Source organism: Theropithecus gelada, chromosome 20 (genome assembly GCF_003255815.1).
Source record: "Theropithecus gelada isolate Dixy chromosome 20, Tgel_1.0, whole genome shotgun sequence".
Taxonomy (NCBI): domain Eukaryota; kingdom Metazoa; phylum Chordata; class Mammalia; order Primates; family Cercopithecidae; genus Theropithecus; species Theropithecus gelada.
Window position 1 is genome coordinate 32089658 of NC_037688.1, and position 21814 is coordinate 32111471.

Consider the following 21814-nt stretch of genomic DNA (forward strand, 5'->3'; position numbering starts at 1 on the left):
GTGAAGTAGTATCTCATTGTGGTTGGGATACACATTTCCTTTTTTGGTTTGTTTTTTAAAGAGATGCGGTCTCACTCTGTTGCCAAGGCTGTGGCATGATCATATCACCATGCCCGGTTACAGTTTTAAAATTCTTCTTTGTAGAGACGGGGGTCTCTGTATGTTGCCCAGGTTGGTCTTGAACTCCTGGCCTCAAACTATCCTCCAGTATTAACTTTCCAAACTACTGGGATTAAAGGTACGAGCCACTCCACCCAGCCTGCATTTCCTTAATGACAATGATGTTGAGCATCTTTTCATGTGCAACTGGCTATCTGCATATTTTCTTCTGAGAAATGCCTATTCAAATCGATTGCCCATTTTAAAATTTGCTTTTTATTCTAGAGTTGGAAGAAGAGTTTTTGTATGATCTCAATACTAGACCCTTTATCAGGTATATGATTTATAAATATTTTCTCTCATTGTATAGGTTGCCATTCAACTTTCTTGATAGTATCTGATGCACAAAAGTTTTTAATTGTGATGAAGTTCAAGTTATCTGGTCAGGCGCAGTGGCTCATGCCTGTAATCCCAGCACTTTGGGAGGCTAAGGCAGGCAGATCACTTGAGACCAGGAGATGGAGAACAGCCTGGGCCACAGAGCAAGACCCCCATATCTCTACAAAATAGAGACAGAGCAAGACTCCATCTCAAAAATAAATAAATAGACGTTATTCAGGTTGGTCAGACACCCAAACAATTTTCAGAGAGAGAAGTATCAACTGAAAAATGAAAATAGTATATAAGTAACAAACAACAATTTTCAAGTAAAATATAACTTGTACATAAAACATAACATAATGGAAGTTCATTGTACTCTCCAAAGGAGAGACAGAAGACTTGAGAGTTGGTGATGGTTGGTAAAGGCAGGGTATTAGGGAATCATTCTCTGGAAAGTAATGTAAAATCAGATGGCTGACTATGAGCAGGCATTCATTATCAGTGCGAAGACATATTTTATGATAATTCTTTTCCTTAGAACTTTGGCACTTACAAAAAACTCCTGATGTGGAAAGATTCACGACATTACCTGTAGAAGAATCTTTGAGATTTAAAAAATTACACTTTGGGCTGAGTACAGCAGCTTACACCTGTAGTCCTAACACTTTGGGAGGCCGAGAAGGTTGGATTGCTTGAGCCCAGGAGTTAGATGTCAGCCTGGGCAACATGGTGAAACCCCATCTCTACAAAAAATACAAAAATTAGCAGGGCATGGTGGTGTGCATCTGTAGTCCCAGCTACTCAGGAGGCTGAGGTGGGAGGATCACTTGAGTCCGGAAGGTTAAGGCTGGAGTGAGCCATGATTACACAACTACACTCTAGCCTGTGTGACAGACCTAGACCTTGTCTCAAAAAGCAAAACAAAACCAACACCAAAAACCACTTTTTGACATGGAGAAATACTGTATGTGCAACACACACTGAAGAGGAACAGAAGATGCTACCTGATCACTCCCTGCTATCACTCCTTTAGCACTCCTAACTATGAGATAGAATTCAAATTTCTTCCATGTGATAGCCTGACTAGTGCTGAGTAAGTCGCTACATGCAAATGTGCCTAAAACAATGATGTCTCAGGGAATATTCTGTGTTTTGGGTAAAGTGCTAACAACTTGTAAGGGTCATGATGGCTAAATACCATTAACTGAACAATCATTATGTGAAACAAATCTGTATCCTGATTATACATCCTTAACTTGGTCACAGTCCAAATTGAATTGATATTATGCTACCTCATATACAATATAAGAATATTCCAAAGTAAAATTATATTTTTATTCCTACCCACCCTTTGTGCTACTGTTGTCATATATTTTATTCTACATGTTATAATCTGAAAGTATATTGTTATTGCTTTGGCTTAAGTCAGTTCTCTTTTTTTTTTTTTCCTTTGAGACGGAGTTTCGCTCTTTTTGCCCAGGCTGGATTGCAATGGCGCTATCTAGGCTTACTGCAACTTCCATGTCCCGGGTTCAAGTGATTTTCATGTCTCAGCCTCCCAGGTAGTTGGGATTACAGGTGCGCACCACCAATCCGGCTAATTTTTATATTTTTAGTGGAGATGGGGTTTCACCATGTTGGCCAGGCTGGTCTCAAACTCCTGACCTCGGGTGATCCTCCCATCTCAGCCCCCCAAAGTGCTGGGATTACAAGCTTGAGCCACCGTGCCTGGCCAAGTCAGTTCTCTTAAAGAATGAAAGAATAATAGTCATATTTATCAATTATTTTTCTCTTGTAGTGCTCATATTTCTGTGCTTCAATTTGTGATCCTTTCAGCTTCGAGAATTTAGAGTTTCTCACAGCGTGCAAATGTGGGAGAAGAATATTCTCAGCTTTAGATTGTCTGGTAACACCTATTTTATTTTTATTTTTTATGAGACAGAGTCTTGCTCTGTTGCCCAGGCTGGAGTGCAGTGACGCAATCTCAGCTCACTGCAAGCTCTGCCTCCTGGGTTCACACCATTCTCCTGCCTCAGCCTCCCAAGTAGCTGGGACTAGAGGCACCCGCCACCACACCCGGCTAATGTTTTTTTATGTTTAGTAGAGACGGGGTTTCACCATATTAGCCATGATGGTCTTGATCTCTTGACCTCGTTATCCACCTGCCTCTGCCTCCCAGAGTGCTGGGATTACAAGCGTGAGCCACTGCGTCCGGCTAGTTCTCTTAAAGAATGAAAGAATAATAGTCATCTTTATCAATTATTTTTCTCTTCTAGTGCTATTTCTGTGCTTCAATTTGTCATCCTTTCAGCTTCAAGAATTTAGGATTTCTCACAGTGTGCAAATGTGGGAGAAGAATATTATCAGCTTTTGCTTGTGTGATAACACCTATTTTATTTTTTTTTGAGATACAATCTTGCTCTGTTGGCCAGGGGTGAGTGCAGTGGCGGGATCTCAGCTCACTGCAACCTCTGCCTCTCCAGTTCAAGTGATTCTTTTGCCTCAGCCTCCCAAGAAGATGGGATTACAGGTGCAGTGGTTAATGTTTAGAATTTTTTTTTTTTTTTGAGATGGAGTCTCACTCTGTCACCCAGGCTGGAGTGCAGTGGTGGGGCCTCGGCTCAATGCAAGCTCCGCCTCCCGAGTTCGCACCATTCTCCTGCCTCAGCCTCCCGAGCAGCTGGGACTACACCCACCACCATGCCTGGCTAATTTTTTGTATTTTTAGTAAAGACAGGGTTTCACCGTGTTAGCCAGGATGGTCTCGATCTCCTGACCTAGTGATCTGCCCACCTTGGCCTCCCAAAGTGCTAGGTAGGATTACAGGTGTGAGCCACTTAACCTGGCCGTTTTTGTATTTTTAATAGAGACGGGATTTCACCATGTTGGCCAGGCTGGTCTTCAACTCCTAGCCTCAAGTGATCTGCCTGCCTCTACCTCCCAAAATGCTGGGATTACAGGTATGAGCCACAGTGCCTGGCCTATTTTCATTTTTTAAAGGGATATTTTTTGCTGGATATAGAATTCTATGTTGGCATTTTCTCTCAGCATTTTACATTTTTTGTTTCATTTGTCTCTAGTTTCTACTGCTTGCTTTGTTGAGAAGTCAGCTGTCATTTTCCTTCCCTCAAGAGAATGTCTCTTTTTCTCTGCCTGCTCGCTGAATTTTCTTTTTATCTTTTAGTTTTGGCAGATTGTTAATAATGTGTCTAGGCTGGGCGTGGTGGCTCACGCCTATAATCCCAGCACTCTGGGAAGTCTAGGCGAGAGGATCACCTGAGGTCAGGAGTTCTAGACCAGCCTGACCAACATGGTGAAACCCTGTCTCTACTAAAAATACAAAACTTAGCTGGGCATGGTGGCACGCACCTGTAATCCCAGCTACTCAGAAGGCTGAGGCAGAAGAATCACTTGAACCCCAGAGGCGGAAGTTTCAGTGAGCTGAGATGGCGCCATTGCACTCCAGCCTTGGTGACAGAGCGATAATCTGTCTCAAAAAAAAAAAAAATTGTTAAGTGAGTATGGATTTCTCTTGAGGTTCACTAAGTTTGCTGAATTTGTGGGTTAATGCCTCTCATTAGATTTGAAAAAAACACCTTGGCCATTATTTCTTCAAACATTGCTTCCCCATTCTGTCTGCCTTTTTTTTTTTTTTAAGATAGAGTCTTGCTCTGTTGCCCAGGCTAGAGTGGTGCGATATTGGTTCACTGCAACCTCCGCCTCCCAGGTTCAAGCGATTCTCCTGCCTTCAGTCTCTTGAGTTGCTGGGGTTACAGGTACCTGCCACCATGCCCGGCTGATTTTGTAATTTTAGTAAATACGTTTTTTTTTTTTTACCGTGTTGAATAGGCTTATCTCAAACTCCTGACCTCAAGTGATCCACCCGCCTCAGCCTGCCAACGTGCTGAGATTATAGGCGTGAACCACCGTACCTGGTCATGAATCTGTTTTTATGTCCACTAAAGCTGTCTTTTAAAACTACTCATAAGTTCTTAATTTTTGAAATTATATCTAGTCTGAAAATGTCCAATTGATTTTCTCAATAAAGACTAATTCTCGCCGGGCGCGGTGGCTCAAGCCTGTAATCCCAGCACTTTGGGAGGCCGAGACGGGCGGATCACGAGGTCAGAAGATCGAGACCATCCTGGCTAATACGGTGAAACCCCGTCTCTACTAAAAAATGCAAAAAACTAGCCGGGCGAGGTGGCGGCGCCTGTAGTCCCAGCTACTCGGGAGGCTGAGGCAGGAGAATGGCGTGAACCCGGGAGGCGGAGCTTGCAGTGAGCTGAGATCTGGCCACTGCACTCCAGCCTGGGCGACAGAGCGAGACTCCGTCTCAAAAAAAAAAAAAAAGACTAATTCTCTGTTGAAATACTTCATATTTTTATCCATTTTAATTTTCCTCTATTTTATTTATAGGAAAATATTTTATTTTCCTCTATTTTATTAGTTATTTGAAGTCCTTGTCTGCTATTAATAATTCCAATATATGAATTATCTCTTCTCTGGATCTCTCTCTACTGGCTACTTTATCTCTCGGTATCTTCCTGCTTCTTCTCATATGCAGCCATTTCTGGTAGCATGCGGGACATTATGAATGCTGTATTATAGAATTTCTGGGTTATATAATTGTTCTCTAAATAGTCCTGACTGCTTCTTACATAGACCTTCAACCAAATCTCCTGTTTTCTGGATACTATTTGTCCCCCATTTTCAGCAATATCATATCCTTCCTATTCCTTGGCTCTTTGAGAGTTCTTTTTTTTTTTTTTTTTTTGAGATGGAGTCTCACTCTGTCACTCAGGCTGGAGTGCAGTGGCGTGATCTCACTGCAACTTCTATCTCCCCAGTTCAAGCGATTCACCTGTTTCATTCTACCGAGTAGCCAGGATTACAGGGGTGCGCCACCACGCCTGGCTAATTTTTTAATTTTTAGTAGAGGGGTTTCACTGTGTTGGCCAGGCTTGTCTCCAACTCCTGACGTCAGGTGATCCACCCACCTGAGCCTTCCAAAGTTCTGGGATTACAGGCATGGACCAGCGTGTCTGGCTGGCTCTTTGAGAGTTCTACGGCACACATCAACTTTTTTCTGGGTTTCTCTTTTGTCAGATTCAGTCTGTTGATGGATTTTGAGGTTTTCCCCTAATCTTTTGCTTTATAAATAATGCCACAACAAATATCCTTTTATAGACACATCCTTATCCATTATTTTAAGTATAACTATCCATAAATCCATAGAAGTAGAAATGCTGGGTCAAAACATATGCATTTTAGGTTGACTGCTTTATAGCTTGTTTTTATTCCCATATATAGGCTTGAACAGGGTTCAGCAAACTTCTGCAGTGGGCCAGAAAGTAATGATTTTGAGGGACCTACAGTCACCGTTGCAGTTACTCAACTTTGCCATCCTAGTGTGAAAAGCTGCCACTGACAAAACACAAATAAATGGTGTGGCTGTTTCAATAAAACTTTATGTATAAAAACAGGTAGTAGACTGCATTTGGACTATGTGTTGTAGTTTGTTGATCTATGGGCTAGAGAATGCTTAAATACACACATCCTTATCAATACTGTGTATTTATCCTTTTTTTTTTTTCTTGTTAAGACATGGGGGTCTCACTTGGTCACCCAGGCTGCAGTGTAGTGTTGTAATCATAGGTCACTGTGACCTCCAACTCCTGGCTCAAGGGGTCCTCCAGCCTCAGCCTCCTGAGTAGTTGGGACTATAGGTGCGTACTCATTTACCAAATTTTTGATATTTGCCAATCAAATGGATGACAACAGTGTACTCATTTTTTGTTGAATTTTTATGTTTTTGATTCTCAGGGAGAATAAGCTTTTTATTGTTTATTGGACATCTTTTTCTTTTCCTGTGAACAGTCTATTCATGTCTGTTACGTTTATTAATAGCACTTTCTATTAACAAATAGTCCTTTTCATCTGCATTGCAAAAACATTTTTTGGGGAGAAAGCTTTAATGTAATCAGATATAGATGCAGATATATATTTTTAAAACATCTTTTGGGGTTGTGTCATATTTAGAAAAGCCTTCTCTCTATTCTTCTAGGACTCCTCTAGTTTTATTTTGTACTTGACTTACCTAGGTTTTCATAAGAATAAGCAGTTAACCTAAATAGCCAATCTGTCTCTGCTTACACAGTCTCTGGTCCAACCTACCTTCTATAATGTGATAGAGTGACTTTTGCCACATACAGATGTCCGCTTCTTCTAAGACCCAAACCAAGTATCACCTCCTTTATTTATTTATTTAAGACAAAGTCTTGCTCTGTTGCCCAGGCTGGAGTGCAGTGGCACGATATTGGCTCACTAAAACCTCCACCTCTTGGGTTCAAGCGATTCTCCTGCCTCAGCCTCCAGAGTAGCTGGGATTACAGGCACGCACCACCACACCCAGCTAATTTTTTTTTTTTTTAGTGGAGATGGGATTTCTCCATGTTGGCTGGGCTGGTCTCAAACTCCTGGCCTCAAGTGATCCATCTGCCTCAGCCTCCCAAAGAGGTGGGATTACAGGTGTGAACCACCACGCCCAGCCTCATCTCCATTATTAAGCCTTTCCTGACATCAACTCACCTGGAAAAAATTCATTTTTGTGTCTCCAATGTCTTCTGTGTAGACTTCTACCAAAGCACCCAATACTTTTTGCACAGACTTGATTTCACATCAGTCTCCTTTTAATGTGCTACTATAGTGTTTGGCAAATAGAAGATGACTGTGTGATAAGTAAATGAGAGAACTTTAAAATAGGAAATTCTAAAGTTGTAAACTTGATAAGCAGAGAATTATTTTCACATGGTAGCTATAACTGAAGAAAAATTTAACCTTAAGTACATAAATATTATTTGGGAGAACCTGCAGACTTCTACAATGAAGGCTTATTTGTTGATTTTACCAGGGTCCTTAAAGTGTGTCATCCTTTTAAGATTAAGACTGTAAGAAAACATAGCACTTTCCAGAACAACAGGAAGAGCATCCCGAAATATGTCATCGTATCTATAAAGCACATATGGTGCATCACAGAAAATCCATACTTACATGATTGCAGTCTGAAGAAATTTCATTTTCAGGCTAGAAGAAAAAAAAAAAAGAGATGATGTAAAACATTATATATATATAGAACCTTTCAAGTTTTCAAACACTACCAAAATAAACTCAAAACAAGAAATCTGAATATTCAACCAAATATGCTTCTTCAACATAAGCAGTAAAATGGAGCTTGCATATCTTTTAGGCTGTTGGGGAGAAATGTACCAGAAAGGTATATGAGACTTAATCCCTTCCCAATCAATGGTACAGTGTGAAGATGGGGAGAGTGAAGAAGAATGTGCTAAAGCAATAAATAAAGCAACAGTGACATAAGGATCCCTACAGGACACGTTGTAATTCAGGTTTATTATAGAGTGCAGAGAAAGTCCCTCAATTTTTTTTTTTTGAGACAGGGTCTCACTCTGTCACGCAGGCTGCCTTGCAGTGGCTCAATTATGGCTCACTGCAGCCTCAACCTCCTGGGCTCAGGTGATCCTCTGGCCTCAGCCTCCTGAGTAGCTGGGACTACAGGCGCAAAAGCCCAGCTGACATTTTTGGTATTATTTATAGAAACCAGGTTGCCTAGGCTGGTGTCAAACTCTCGGCTCAAGTGATCCACCCACCTCAGCTTCCCAAACAGCTGGGATTAAGGCATGAGTAACCATTCCCAGCCCCCATCAATGATTTTTAAATTGGTCTAATGTCACCATTGGGAGAAGCTACGTGATGGGTACATAAGACCTCTAGGTACTGTTTTTGAAACTTTCTGTGAGTCTATAATTAATAACAAAAAGTTTTTTTTTAAACATTTGGAAATATATTCCTATGAATACATTTGCTTTGTAAAGCCAGATACACAAACCAGAGATAAAATGAACTTTCAGGCAGGGTGTGGTGGCTCACGCCTATAATCCCAGCACTTTGAGAGGCCAAGGCAGGTGGATCACAAGGTCAGAAGATCAAGATCATCCTGGCTAACACAGTGAAACCCCACCTCTACTAAAAATACAAAAGAATTAGCCGGGCGTGGTAGCGGGCACCTGTAATCCCAGCTACTCTGGGAGGCTGGGGCAGGAGAATGGCGTGAACCCAGGAGGCAGAGCTTGCAGTGAGCCAAGATCGCACCACTGCACTCCAGCCTGGGCCACAGAGCAACTCCGTCTCCAAAAAAAAAAAAAAAAAAGAGAAAGAAATTTCAATTCCATGACAGAAAAAAGGGTGGACTAGGTTTCACATAATATTACATAGTTTTGCAATACATATCTCCTTTAGTTTCCTTGTTCGTGCCTTCAAAGGAGACACAACTGCAATAAAACGCACCATAATAAGGCACCACTTCCTGGTGGGGCGCAGTGGCTCACACCTGTAACCCAGCACTTTGGGAGGCCAAGGCAGGCAGATTACTTGAGGTCAGGAGTTCAAGACTAGCCTGGCCAACGTGGTGAAACCCCATCTCTAGTAAAAATACAAAAATTAGCCAGGCGTGGTGGCACATGCCTGTAGTCCCACCTACTCGGGAGGCTGAAGTGGAAGAATTGCTTGAACCCAGGAAACAGAGATTGCAGTGATCTGAGATTGCATCATTGCACTCCAGCCTGGGCAACAGAGCAAGATTCCGTCTCAAAAAAAAAAAAAAAAAGCACAATTTATTTTGAGTTTCCATAGTATTCTAACCTGTTTAAATAATCTGTTTATATAAAGTGAATTCTGTGTGTCTATAACTTAAATATTATCAATTTAGGTAGCAAAACATGCTACTTTAAAAATAAACAGATGTTTTCTGTTCAAGGATAAAGATAAGGCAATAAAGAAAATACAACAAATCAAGTGGCCACACCCAGCATTATTTCAAGAAAAAAATGGTTTCCCTATGGAACTATTAATTCCACTGCAGAATTCAGTAAGTATTAGCAACATACAAACTCATCTTTATACTTACAACATATATTAACATTGACTTTAATTAGGTTGCTAGGTAATCATAAGGTTGTATTATATAACACACTAATTTTCAGCTTTCTCCCTACTTGTCTAACAGCAGATACTTCAATGCCTTTTTAAGGTGCCTTTCTGAGTCTCAGAAATCAGCCTCCACGCTGAGTTAACCTAGCTTAACTCTGTTCCCACCACCTCAATTTGAAGTTTAACTTATATCGCTAATAGTTTATTAACAGAATGCTTTTACTTAGGCAGTTTTCTATACTATCCTTTTAAAATCTATCATTTAAGTTTTCCCAATCAATTAGCAATTCTAGTTCTTTCTCAAACAAGGTATGGAAAGCAATTAATATCACAGTCTTCTCTACTTATACTCATTTCTACTAAACAACAATTTTGGATTAAAGGGGCATTCCTGAAAGAAATTTAGAGCAGTAGACAATTTTCAAAAAAAATGTAGTCAAATAAAATGTAAGCTCCCCATAGAAAGAAAATTATTGTCATGTTTACAGTCCACAGGACTATATCAGCAAATTAATTACTGTTTTAATGATTTGCCTCCCTACAGCGGGAGATTAGATTATTTCTCCCAATTTTTCACTTGCATAGGATTTTACATCCAGATCCTCTGTTTTGTAAGTCTGTACCGCCTCCTGCTATAAACTGAGTATATACCCGGTTCCACTGACGTTGAGCAAATCAAGATAGCAAAAGAGATGAAAAGCAAGCACTGGAGTCCACATTTGCAGTTAATTGAGTCTCCATGGATGATGTCATTCCTTCCTAAGAAATGCAGTACTGTGTGGTTAGTAATACTGTTAATGCAACATAATATAATATAGGTCACTGATGTGCTCGGGCCAATGGAGTTTTAGGACAGACAATATGAGAAGAGAATTTAAATGTGCCTGGGTAGTTTGGCCTGTATTCCTGCACCCCTGCCATTCCCCATGAGAACATGGTAGTACAAAGAAAAGGAGAGACCCGTGGAGCAAACCTGAACTTAACCCTCAACCTGTAGCCTGAAGCAAAGTCATCTCGAATAACTCATGGGCAAGAAAAACAAGCCCCAAGTTAAGCCCATGAAATATTGAGGGTGTCTATTATGAAGAAAAAATGCCTAATATATCTATCAAACAAATAAAATAAAAATATCAAAGCCTTTAAATTGGAACCTGAAACAGCTATGATCTAAAACTAGTGAATTATATTAGAAAGCACAGAGCACTACTGTACCCTTTCATGAAGAAATGACATAATCCATGGAGACACAAAAGTGTAAATTCGGGCACCAGTGCTTGCTTTTCATCTCTTTTGCTATCTTGATTTGCAACTGACTATAAATGGGTTTTATTTTTGTATTCATTCATTCATTTGGTTTTGAGATGGAGTCTTGTTCTGTTGCCAGGCTGAAGGGCAGTGACACTATTATGGCTCAATACAGCCTCCACTTCTTGGGCTTAATTGATCCTCCTGCCTCAGCTTCCCCAGTAGCTCAGACTAAAGCCACGTGCCATGATGGTTGGTTAGTTTTTAAAAATTTTATTGTATAGACCAGGTCTTGCTATGTTGCCTAGGCTGATCTCAAACTTCTGGTCTCAAGTGATCTTCCTGCCTCAGTCGCCCAAAGTGCTGGGACCACAAGCATGAACCAATATGTCCAGCCTTTTCCTAGGTTTAGTTTCTCTACCCAGAAAGAAAAGATGATAGACTAGGAATACCCTAAGAACAAGGTTATGGTGTTAGGTCTTTGAGATTCATGGAACCAAATCGTTAGGAAGAATTGTTAAGCGTAATTGTGAACAATTAATTTCAGAAATTTAGAAGGGTTTTTAGAATCCACTAACACAGTGGTGGTTTAGAGGAACAGAACAGAGACTACAAAATATGAAATACAAAGGAGTACTTTATACCACCCTGGGAATGGTGGGTGCATCAATATGTCAGTATAAATGAACTCGAGAAAGTAAATAAAAATAAATAAATAAAAAGAAAACACTACGCTTTGGCACTCAGTCATTTGATAAAGAACCAATAATGAACATAAATTTCAAGGAATGAAAACAGATGCGCGTGCTGATTCAGGTTTGGTTCTCATATTGCACCATTCTCATTGTTTCCCAATTAAACCACTTCTTCAGATAAAGTACATCTATTTCCACAAAACTGTAAGTGCAGATAGGCTCACTTGTCTCTAATCCTAGAAGATGAATAGCATGAGGAATAACACCCAGAATTACTAAAATAAGATAAAACTGAGGATTTTTTCTTCCCCTTTGGTAATAGTAAAATAATGCTCTGAGACGATCCCAAGAATTAGCCAACAAGTATATTTTGAATAATGATGATGAACTCAAAACTGTGCTAGGCATTGTTGCAAGATACAAAGACAAGACTCTATCTGGTCTCTAATCTCAAGTTGTTTACAATCCAGTTGTACAGTTAAAATAGTGAAATCAAACAAGCAAGAGGAGGGACTTGATATAGGCCTAAAGAATTAGAAGAGTGATCTCCAAAAAGGAGTGGATTCCTCAAGGAAAAAGTTAAGGATCCCTTGGGGGGCAGGAAGAAAATAACAGAGCTTCTGTTTTTAAAAAAGCTTATCCTTTACGTTTTAATGTATTTTTATAATGCATGTAACATGGGTGTAACTAATATTTTATAAGTATCTATCTACTGGGGGGGATGGTTACTAATTTTTCAAATGATAGGAGAACATGACCAAGATAGAGGAAAAAAACTTCAACCCATCATTAGGATTCCTGCCTCTACCTGCACTCTTCAAACCCGGGGCAAAGTGCTGGCTCCTTCAAATTAGAAGCTGAGCTATGTCGCATTATCAGCTACTCCTTATGCTGGAGATAGAAATCTGGGCTTCAAAAAGGAAGGTCTCTTACATCAAGTGTTTACTCATTGGAAATAAAACTGTCCTCTTACAATGGAAAACTGTAAGAAAAAAAGTTATGAAAAGCATCATAAACAGCTGCTAATTTAATGACCAAACATGAGAGAAGTGATTCTTGACGTTGCATATATTAGTATCAATAAATAAACTATTATAAATGGAAGAATGAGAAAATGAAGAGAACTTTGCACATACCCCATCCCAATGCATCAGTGACTAAAACAGAGAAGGAACTTGGGTAATGCTGTATAAACGATATAGCAAACAAAGGCAGTCAAGGGAAAAGCACCAAGTACTTGGAGACACCTGCTTGACTTCAATAAAGAACATGATGAGTGCAGCAGGAAACGGTCAAAAAGCAAAACAAACCCCACAAAAACCAGAAAACAAAAAAGAACCCTGCCACTTTTCTATAGTATTTAGCTATAGAAGCTGTGTGACTTTAGGTACATCACTTAACTTCTCTAAACCCCTAACGATAGGCTTTGAACTAGAACGGGAATCCATGAACAGGCTTTGGGAGTCTGAGATATCTTGAAATTGAATGCAAGCATTTGTGTGTATGTATATTCTTCTGAGAAGAATATCCACAACAGCTATCATAATCTCAAAAGGATCCACAAGACAAGAAAAAAATTAAGAAATACTGGTCAAACATTGGTTGCGGTTCTTTCCAGCTTTAGGAGTCTATAAAGTCTGAGATGTGGAATTTAAAAATGCACTTACTGAATTTCAACTTTTTTTAAAGGTAGATAATTTGTATTTATATAATGTATATTATGATGGTTACTACTCTTTCACCTTAATTATTCTCTGCTAGTCAAAGTCACAACAAACAGGTTTCAGAATAAACTACTGGAAAGCTTGAGTCTGAATGTTCTCAAATCAACTACCACATTCACTTAGGAGGGTTTTTACAGAAAGTCTGGAACTATGATTTCCCCAAGGTGAATAGGCTGAGTTAATGAGTCTGGCAGGAGAAATTAAAGGATTCATAAAGCTATCTTGGAAGGTGTCCCAGTTTCTGAAACAGAAATGCTTGGGAGTTGGATATTGTCTAAAATATGGAACATTCTACAGTTTCCACTGAAGTTGAACTACATCAGATCACATAAAGGAATAGGGTCTTTTTTCTAAGACACCTGTTACTAAATTAAGTGACAACAGACTTTGTTTATGAATCCCCCAGGAGAAAACAAATAAAAGATGCCAACAGTGTCAGTGCTTCTATGGCCTTAGAAAAATTTGAAAGCAAGCGATGACCTAATGCCTCCTTTCCATTGGAGACACTCTGCTGCAGTAGTAAGTCAAGTCTTCTGGGAGTTTATTCATTAAGAACCCAGTAACTTCCCATCATATGAACAATTCATTTATTAACCTGGTCCAAAGTCCCAAAGACAATGAAGATAATGTAGCTGGTATCTAACAAAATAAGCCCATCTTTTACCACTGGGAAACTTTCCTGAGCAAGTCTAAATGGAATCTCAATCCTCAGGTTTAGAACTACTTTCCTCTTAGTGCCTTATTCTGGCTCTATCAGAATTTATTTTTGTTATTTGTACCCAGGGATAGTTTATTTTTTTTCCAAAAGGACAGTGATCAGCACAGGCTTTATGCCTTCCAACAATGCTCTGATTCACTAAAGAGTTGTAGCTGCTTTTATTTAAGTCTTTAATGTTCAACCACCTTTTCAAAAAGGAGTCACTGTACAGGTCCAACGGTAGATTGAGATTTTTTTTTTTTTTTTTCCTTAAAAAGGCATGAGATACAGAAACTGGCTCTCAAGTGCATATCTAATCACCATACAAGGCTGAATGTGAAGTTTTCAGGGGGAAAGAGGATCTGATATTTTAAAGAAGGAAAGAAGCACCGCTAACCCTATGAGTATGGCAATAAAGTCAGTCAGAGAAGGTTTCATGGAGGAGGGTACATTTGAATTAAGTCTCAAAGGTGGTTATAGTTTGGTTAAGGCTGTTGTGTGCAGGCTGAGGCAGATGAGAGGTAGGCTGTGCAGGGTGGAGCACTACTAGGCTGTGGGTGGTGTTGGAAAGGCACATTCTGTGCCAACGGCAGGAAAAGTGAGGGACCCCACGACAATCACTCCTAGGCTTATTCATTTGACATCTCCTAACACATGCTAGGATAACAAGGCTTTAGTGAAAATCCCAACGTTGGTCCAATAATGGTTTCTCATAGTTCAAATTAAGACGTCATGCTAAACACACTGTGATAATTTCTTTTACTTTTATTATTTGTGTGCTTCCCAAGTGGGCAATGGGATAACAGTTGTCAAATATTACATAGATACTCACTCCTATAGGAACACGTTAGGTTTTAAAGATAGACAGGCAAGACCCTCACAGACAAATTAGAGCCCATTTATCCCTGGTTCTTAGAAGGTCTCACATAAATACAGAACAGTGAGTGGGCTATGTTAAGGTTAAAACTTGTCTTGTACCTTTAAAATGAAAAATCTCCTCAATGCTCTTTAATTCTAATAAAACAAAAGGGTATATGTAATTTTACACTGGGAATTAACAGCATGATTCAGAGAGCATACTTACTCATAGGTATAAATATACTAACAGGACTTTCAGTTTTGTCAAGTACTAATTAAGTCATCTTCAGTGAAGTTATATTCCTATTCTGAAAATATGAAAACACACAGCAATTGCTAATTACTCAAACCACCACTTTGGACCTAATGGTTGACCTCCTTCCACCCCTAAAAAAAGACTAACTCCTGACTCCCCGACAGAAAGATCCATCTCCCTAGAGAAGACGTTTTGCCCCAAACTTTACTTTGAGAAGTCAAATTACATCTTATTTTTGTTTAACAAAACTCTAACAATACTAGTTAAACTAACCAAATGGAAATACTCAAATTAGTATAATTTATCATCTTCTGTGCCTACAGCAGGAAATAAAAAATAACAAATAAGAATATAGTTCATGGTTGACCTGTGAGTGAAAAAAATACATATATACATACACACACACACACACACACACACACACACAGAGCAATCTAGTTACCGAACAAAAACTGAATCATTATATTATGGCAAATGTAATGACTTTTACATTGGATTATAACCTTTATTGGCCGGGCGCGGTGGCTCAAGCCTGTAATCCCAGCACTTTGGGAGGCCGAGACGGGTGGATCACGAGGTCAGGAGATCGAGACCATCCTGGCTAACACGGTGAAACCCCGTCTCTACTAAAAAATACAAAAAAATAGCCGGGCGAGGTGGCGGGCGCCTGTAGTCCCAGCTACTCGGGAGGCTGAGGCAGGAGAATGGCGCAAACCCGGGAGGTGGAGCTTGCAGTGAGCTGAGATCCGGCCACTGCGACAGCGCGAGACTCCGTCTCAAAAAAAAAAAAAAAAAAAAAAAAAAAAAACCTTTATTAACCCATGAATATAAAAATATATTTATTATATAAATTTTATAAAGTATTAAATGTAAATTTTGTAAGTATAAACTGTAAATTTTATAAAATGTAAATTACAAAAACATAATTTTTTCTGCTGTATATGAAAAAACTGTAAACTCTCTCCTCACATTTCCCATTTATTTTACTATCAGGAATTAGAAACACAGTGCTTATAAACAATAGGAGATAGGCCATCCCTTCAGAGAAACACTTAAAGAGATACTCCTTTTCATATACAGAGCTCAGCCAATCTTTTCATCAAATTCCCATCTGGGACTGCCTAACATTTAAGAAATGTAAGGACTGTTTTGCAATGACAAGAGTTTTTAGTCTGTTGGGACTAAAAAATCATCCCCATGACAGTCTTCTATCTGAAAACTTTTTCCACCCACCATTCATTTTTTCTCCATAGGAGATGACTTAGAAATCTAGAATACAGTTTGGTGCTAGTGTTAAGTATTTTTACCTAAATGATGGGAGAAGGAAAGACAGTCAGGCACTCTATCAAATGCTTGTTCAGATTCCACTTTGGCATAGAAGGGAAGAACCTTGGACAGGTTTATCCCTTTGGCTCCTAGCCACAGCAGGCACACAGCTATCAAGAGATGAAAGGCCTTGCTTTCACTGCTCAGTTGCCTGAATACAGTCAGTTATGGTGTCCACATGTAATGAAAGTGGCACTAATGTTTATAAACTGCTTTGTAGGAAATACATCAAAAAGGTCATATTTCTGAACTTTGACGCTATAACTACAACACCACTACTACCAAAATACAGTATAAAAATTCTGCTGGGTGCGGCGGCTCATGTCTATAATCCCAGCACTTTGGGAGGCTGAGGTGGGCAGATCACAAGACCAGGTGTTCAAGACCAGCCTGGCCAATATGGTGAAACCCTGTCTCTACTAAATACACAAAAATTAGCCAGGCATGATGGCACGCGCCTGTAGTCCCAGCTACTCAGGAGGCTGAGGCAGAAGAATTGCTTGAACCCGGGAGGCAGAGGCTGCAGTGAGCCAAGACTGCACCACTGCACTCCAGTCTAGGTGACAGAGCAAGGCTCTGTCAAAAAAACAAAACAAAACAAACAAACAAAACCTAAAATTAGCTACTCACGGTATTTTTCACATCTCATAAAAGAAGATACAGGATAATGGATCCCCTCAAGCTATCATGTTTGAGAGGCAAAATTGAAACAAGAATTCTGGAGTAACAGCCAAATACTTGGGTTTTGATTCCAGTTCCACTGCACATTCATCGCATAACAACCTTGATGAAGTCACTTAATTCTTTAAGCTTCAAATTTCGTTTGATAAAACAGGTAAATCCTGCTTTACCTACCTCATGGGGCTGTTATAAGCACCAGGAGAAAAGTTATGTAGAAGGCCTTCAAATATTATAGAAGGCTTTGCAAATATATGCTACCACTGGCCTGTCATTCTCTGTATAAAAATCTAACCATTTTAAATAACAAAAACGTTACTGCTATCCAAGAGGCCGTGCTTCATACAGGCAAAGAATAAGAATTCAAAATACCTGACACACGTTTTATTGTATGTGTACCGATTATTTCTGAAAGGATACTTAAAAAGACTTATTTTTACTACATATTCTTTGCACTTTTAAATTTTTATATCACGTGTAAAAAAAGAAACAAAAATAAAAGGTTATTCCAGTTTAGGATATACATACACACCTCAGAAAATATTTAGAATACATCTTCATGACTGGGAACGCACTTCCCCAGTTCATATTTTCCTATTCTTCCCCCTTCCACTATTTCAAAGGGGTGGTGGCAGGGAGGAAATATGATATATTTACATCCTCTGAGACATAGCAGGTAGCAATCTGCCCTCTTGGAGTCCTAGACTGACAGTTCTACTCTAAGAAAAGCACATGAACCATCTGATGATCTGGTTTGAACAGTATAGCTAACTTTTACATGGGAGTTTTAGAATGCAGGGTGAAAAAATTCTCTGAAGGGCACTGTATGAATAATGAACAGAATTATCAACTTTGATATGGCATCCTTTATATTCTTTCTTTCTTTGCCCTGTCATATGATTTGGGACAGCTGAACAAAGGTACAAATTTGTCAAATCAGTAGCTACTGTAGCCAAATGCAAAGTAGAAAACTGGATTAGGCCGGGCGCGGTGGGTCATGCCTGTAATCCCAGCACTTTGGGAGGCCGAGGTGAGTGGATCACCTGAGATCAGGATTTCCAAGACTAGCCTGGCCAACAGGGTGAAATCCCATCTCTACTAAAAATACAAAAAAATTAGCTGGGCATGGTGGCAGGTACCTGTAATCCCAGCTACTTCGGGAGGCCGAGGCAGGAGAATCACTGGAACCCAAAAGGCAGAAGTTGCAGTGAGCAGAGATCATACCACTGCACTCCAGCCTGGGCGACAGAGTGAGACTCTGTCTCAAAAGGAAGGGGGAAGGGAGAAAGGAGAAAGGAGAAAGGAGAAAGGAAAAAGAAAAAAGAAAAAAGAAAAAAAGGAAAAAGGAAAAGGCAAAGGAAAGGAAAGGAAGAAAGGAAGAAAAGAAGGAAAGAGAGAAAAAGAAAGAAAGAAAGAAGGAAGGAAGGAAGGAGAGAAAGGAAGGAAAGGAAGGAAAGGAAGGAAAGGAAGGAAAGGAAGGAAAGGAAGGAAAGGAAGGAAAAGAAGGAAAGGAAGGAAAGGAAGGAAAGGAAGGAAAGGAAGGAAGGAAGGAAGGAAGGAAGGAAGGAAGGAAGGAAGGAAGGAAGGAAGGAAGAAAAAACTAGACTAAAAGAAAAAATTTCCAGACATCTGACAACACCATTAATGTTTACACCCAGTAAATCGGGAATGATTCTGTCAATGCAACTCATACCACCAATCCAACTATGTTACTTCTATAATTTTGAAAATAAAATACAAAGGAGAGATGTAAGATTACAGGATGCGAAAAAGTCCTGAAATTAAATATAATTTCTCATGCCCCAGACCCAAGTACCTGCACATGCCATAATTCTTCCATACTGACCCGTGGTGAGTGCATTGTTTACTTGAACTGGCCTAAGCAAGAGCAAATGGAGCTGAGCTGCCAGAATGTGCAGAACTCTTTCCGTATAACCCAGTGCAAATTACTGGTGTTTCTGAAGAGTACAGCTTGGATTCAGGAAGCACACTTCCATCTGAATTAAGACAGCACACCTCACTGCACAATTCTGAAAGACAAGTAGCTCAAAGAAATATACCAGGGCTAAACTGGGGGAAAAAAATTAATATATTTTAAAAACAGAATCAGGCCAGGCTCAGTGGCTCATGCCTGAAGTCCCAGTTACTTGGGAGGCTGAGGTGGACAGGACTCTTGAGACCACGAGTTGGAGGCAGTAATGTGTTATGTTAGAGCCTGTGAATAGCTACTGCACTCCAGCCTGGACAACAAAGTGAGAACTCATCTCTAAAAAAACCTGGAATCTTCTGGTTTTGCAAATGTTAGTAATGTGCATAAAAATCTGATAAAATCCTCAAAAGGTCCCTACATTTCTTCTTGCTTAGCTAACATCATTCTACAGTTGGTAGAAAAAAGGTATACATCAATAATTACCGCTATATCCAACTATATTATAGTTTAGGAAATACTGATAAACTAATGTAAATATTAACAAAGATGCAATCTAAGAATTACCCATAATCTCCAAATCACATCTGTGCCTTTTAAAGTGCTAATTTTCTATTATGAAATTAACTGATTTTGAAAACAAAGTACAAAGTACAAAAGACCGGAAGAATCCTGCTGATGGTACTCCACCTGAGCCAGGGATCACTACCCGACCTGAACAAATTCTAATTCCCTGAGTTTCAGTTAGAATTGGGGCGGGGGGGTGGGTGGGATAACAAGCAAGACAGCTTGACCCCAATTGACTGCAAATCTAATTCCAGAAAAACAGATGACTACCTTTTCAAGGAAGGGAAAATACTGTTATAGAAATGGCTTGGAGAAGTGAAAGAAGATGGGCAGAACAGATGCAGATCCTTTTAGAATTACTGTTTTAAAACATAAGTATGTCAACGGTTGAAAATGTATTACCTCCCCAATAAAGAATGTTCATCTGCATTAATGGAAAAACAAAGAAGATTCCTAAGTACTTCTAAGCATTCATTACTATACAATCTATAGGTTTGGCTATGCAGCATAAATTGTGGAAAGAGAGATCTGGGAACAAATTTGGGCTCTTCCAGGTACTAGCTGCAAGATCTTGGACAAATTATTTACATTTGTTTGTTTTGTTTTGTTTTGTTTTGAGGCAGAGTTTCACTCTTGTTGCCGAGGCTGGAGTGCAAAGGCACAATCTCGGCTCACCACAACCTCCGTCCACCACAGCCTCTGCCTCCTGGGTTCATGCAATTCTCCTGTCTCAGGCATGTGCCACCACACCTGGCTAATTTTGTTTTTTGTTGTTTGTTTGGTTGGTTTTTGGAAATGGAGCCTCACTCTGTCGCCCAGGCTGGAGTGCAATAGCGTGATCAGGGCTCACTGCAACCTCCGCCTCCCAGGTTTAAGCGACCCTCCTGCCTCAGCCTCATGATTACAGGCACGCACCACCATGCCCGGCTAATTTTTGTACTGAATAGTAGAGACAGGGTTTCGTCATTTTGGCCAGGATGGTCTCAATCTCTTGACCTCATGATCCGCCCACCTTGGCCTCCCAAAGTGCAGGGATTACAGGTGTGAGCCACCGTGCCCGGCCATTATTTAACATTCGTAAGCCTAAGTGCAGCAAAATATGTAAAGCACCTAGCACAATGCTCATAGTAAGTACGTAATAAATATAATCTATGATTGTAATAATTACTGTATACTTCTAGAAGAGTGTTAATTCTGCATTGCCCCAATCCCAAAATAAATTAACCTCAAAATAAGAAAAAATACAAAAGAAGTGTTTTATTTTTTTATTTATTTATTTATTTATTTATTTTATTTTTTTTTTTTTTTTGAGACGGAGTCTCGCTCTGTCGCCCGGGCTGGAGTGCAGTGGCCGGATCTCAGCTCACTGCAAGCTCCGCCTCCCGGGTTTACGCCATTCTCCTGCCTCAGCCTCCCAAGTAACTGGGACTACAGGCACCTGCCATCTCACCCGGCTAGTTTTTTGTATTTTTTAGTAGAGACGGGGTTTCACCGTGTTCGCCAGGATGGTCTCGATCTTCTGACCTCGTGATCCACCCGTCTCGGCCTCCCAAAGTGCTGGGATTACAGGCTTGAGCCACCGCGCCCGGCCTTTTTTTTTGGAGACGGAGTCTCGCTCTGTCGCCCAGGCTGGAGTGCAGTGGCCAGATCTCAGCTCACTGCAAGCTCCGCCTCCCGGGTTCACGCCATTCTCCCGCCTCAGCCTCCCGAGTAGCTGGGACCACAGGCGCCCGCCACTTCGCCCGGCTAATTTTTTGTATTTTTTAGTAGAGACGGGGTTTCACCGTGTTAGCCAGCATGGTCTCGATCTCCTGACCTCGTGATCCGCCCATCTCGGCCTCCCAAAGTGCTGGGATTACAGGCTTGAGCCACCGCGCCCGGCCCAAAAGAAGTGTTTTATTAAAGCCAACTTCAGGAATAAGTTTGTAGGTACGTAGATTCTTGGCTACAGGAAGGCAACTTCAGTTTAAGTTAGTTCAATTACATTAGGATAAACTAGAAAAAAGGAATAAATTCAGGAAATTCTGGTGGAAAGATCTCATCCTAATGGAAAAACAGTATTTAAATCACTCCACCAAATATTCTTGTTTTTGTTGAGACAGGGTCTCGCTCTGTCGCCCAGGCTGGAGCACAGTGGTACAATCTTGGTTCACTGAAGCCTCAACCTCCCAGCCTCGAGTGACCCTCCCACCTCAACCTCCCTAGTAGTTGGGACTACAGGCACATGCCACTACACCTGGTTATTTTTTGTATTTTTGGAGAGACGGAGTTTCACCATGTTGCCCAGGCTGGTCTCGAACTCCTAGGCTCAAGGGATCCACCCACCTCAGCCTCTCAAAGTGCTGGGATTACCTG

At 40.3% G+C, this 21814-nt stretch overlaps 1 protein-coding gene across 2 annotated transcripts in view; it reads right to left on the reverse strand.

Annotated features, from left to right (window-relative positions):
• GLG1 (golgi glycoprotein 1) overlaps positions 1-21814 on the reverse strand; it is a 160666-nt gene that overhangs the window by 71885 nt on the left and 66967 nt on the right. Inside the window, exon 3 of one of the 2 annotated variants that reach the window (XM_025371482.1) lies at positions 7534-7566. The exons of the other annotated variant lie outside the window; for it this stretch is intronic. Coding sequence (XP_025227267.1) covers positions 7534-7566 — 33 coding nt within the window. The remainder of the gene's footprint in view (positions 1-7533; positions 7567-21814) is intronic. 2 annotated transcript variants of the gene reach the window in all.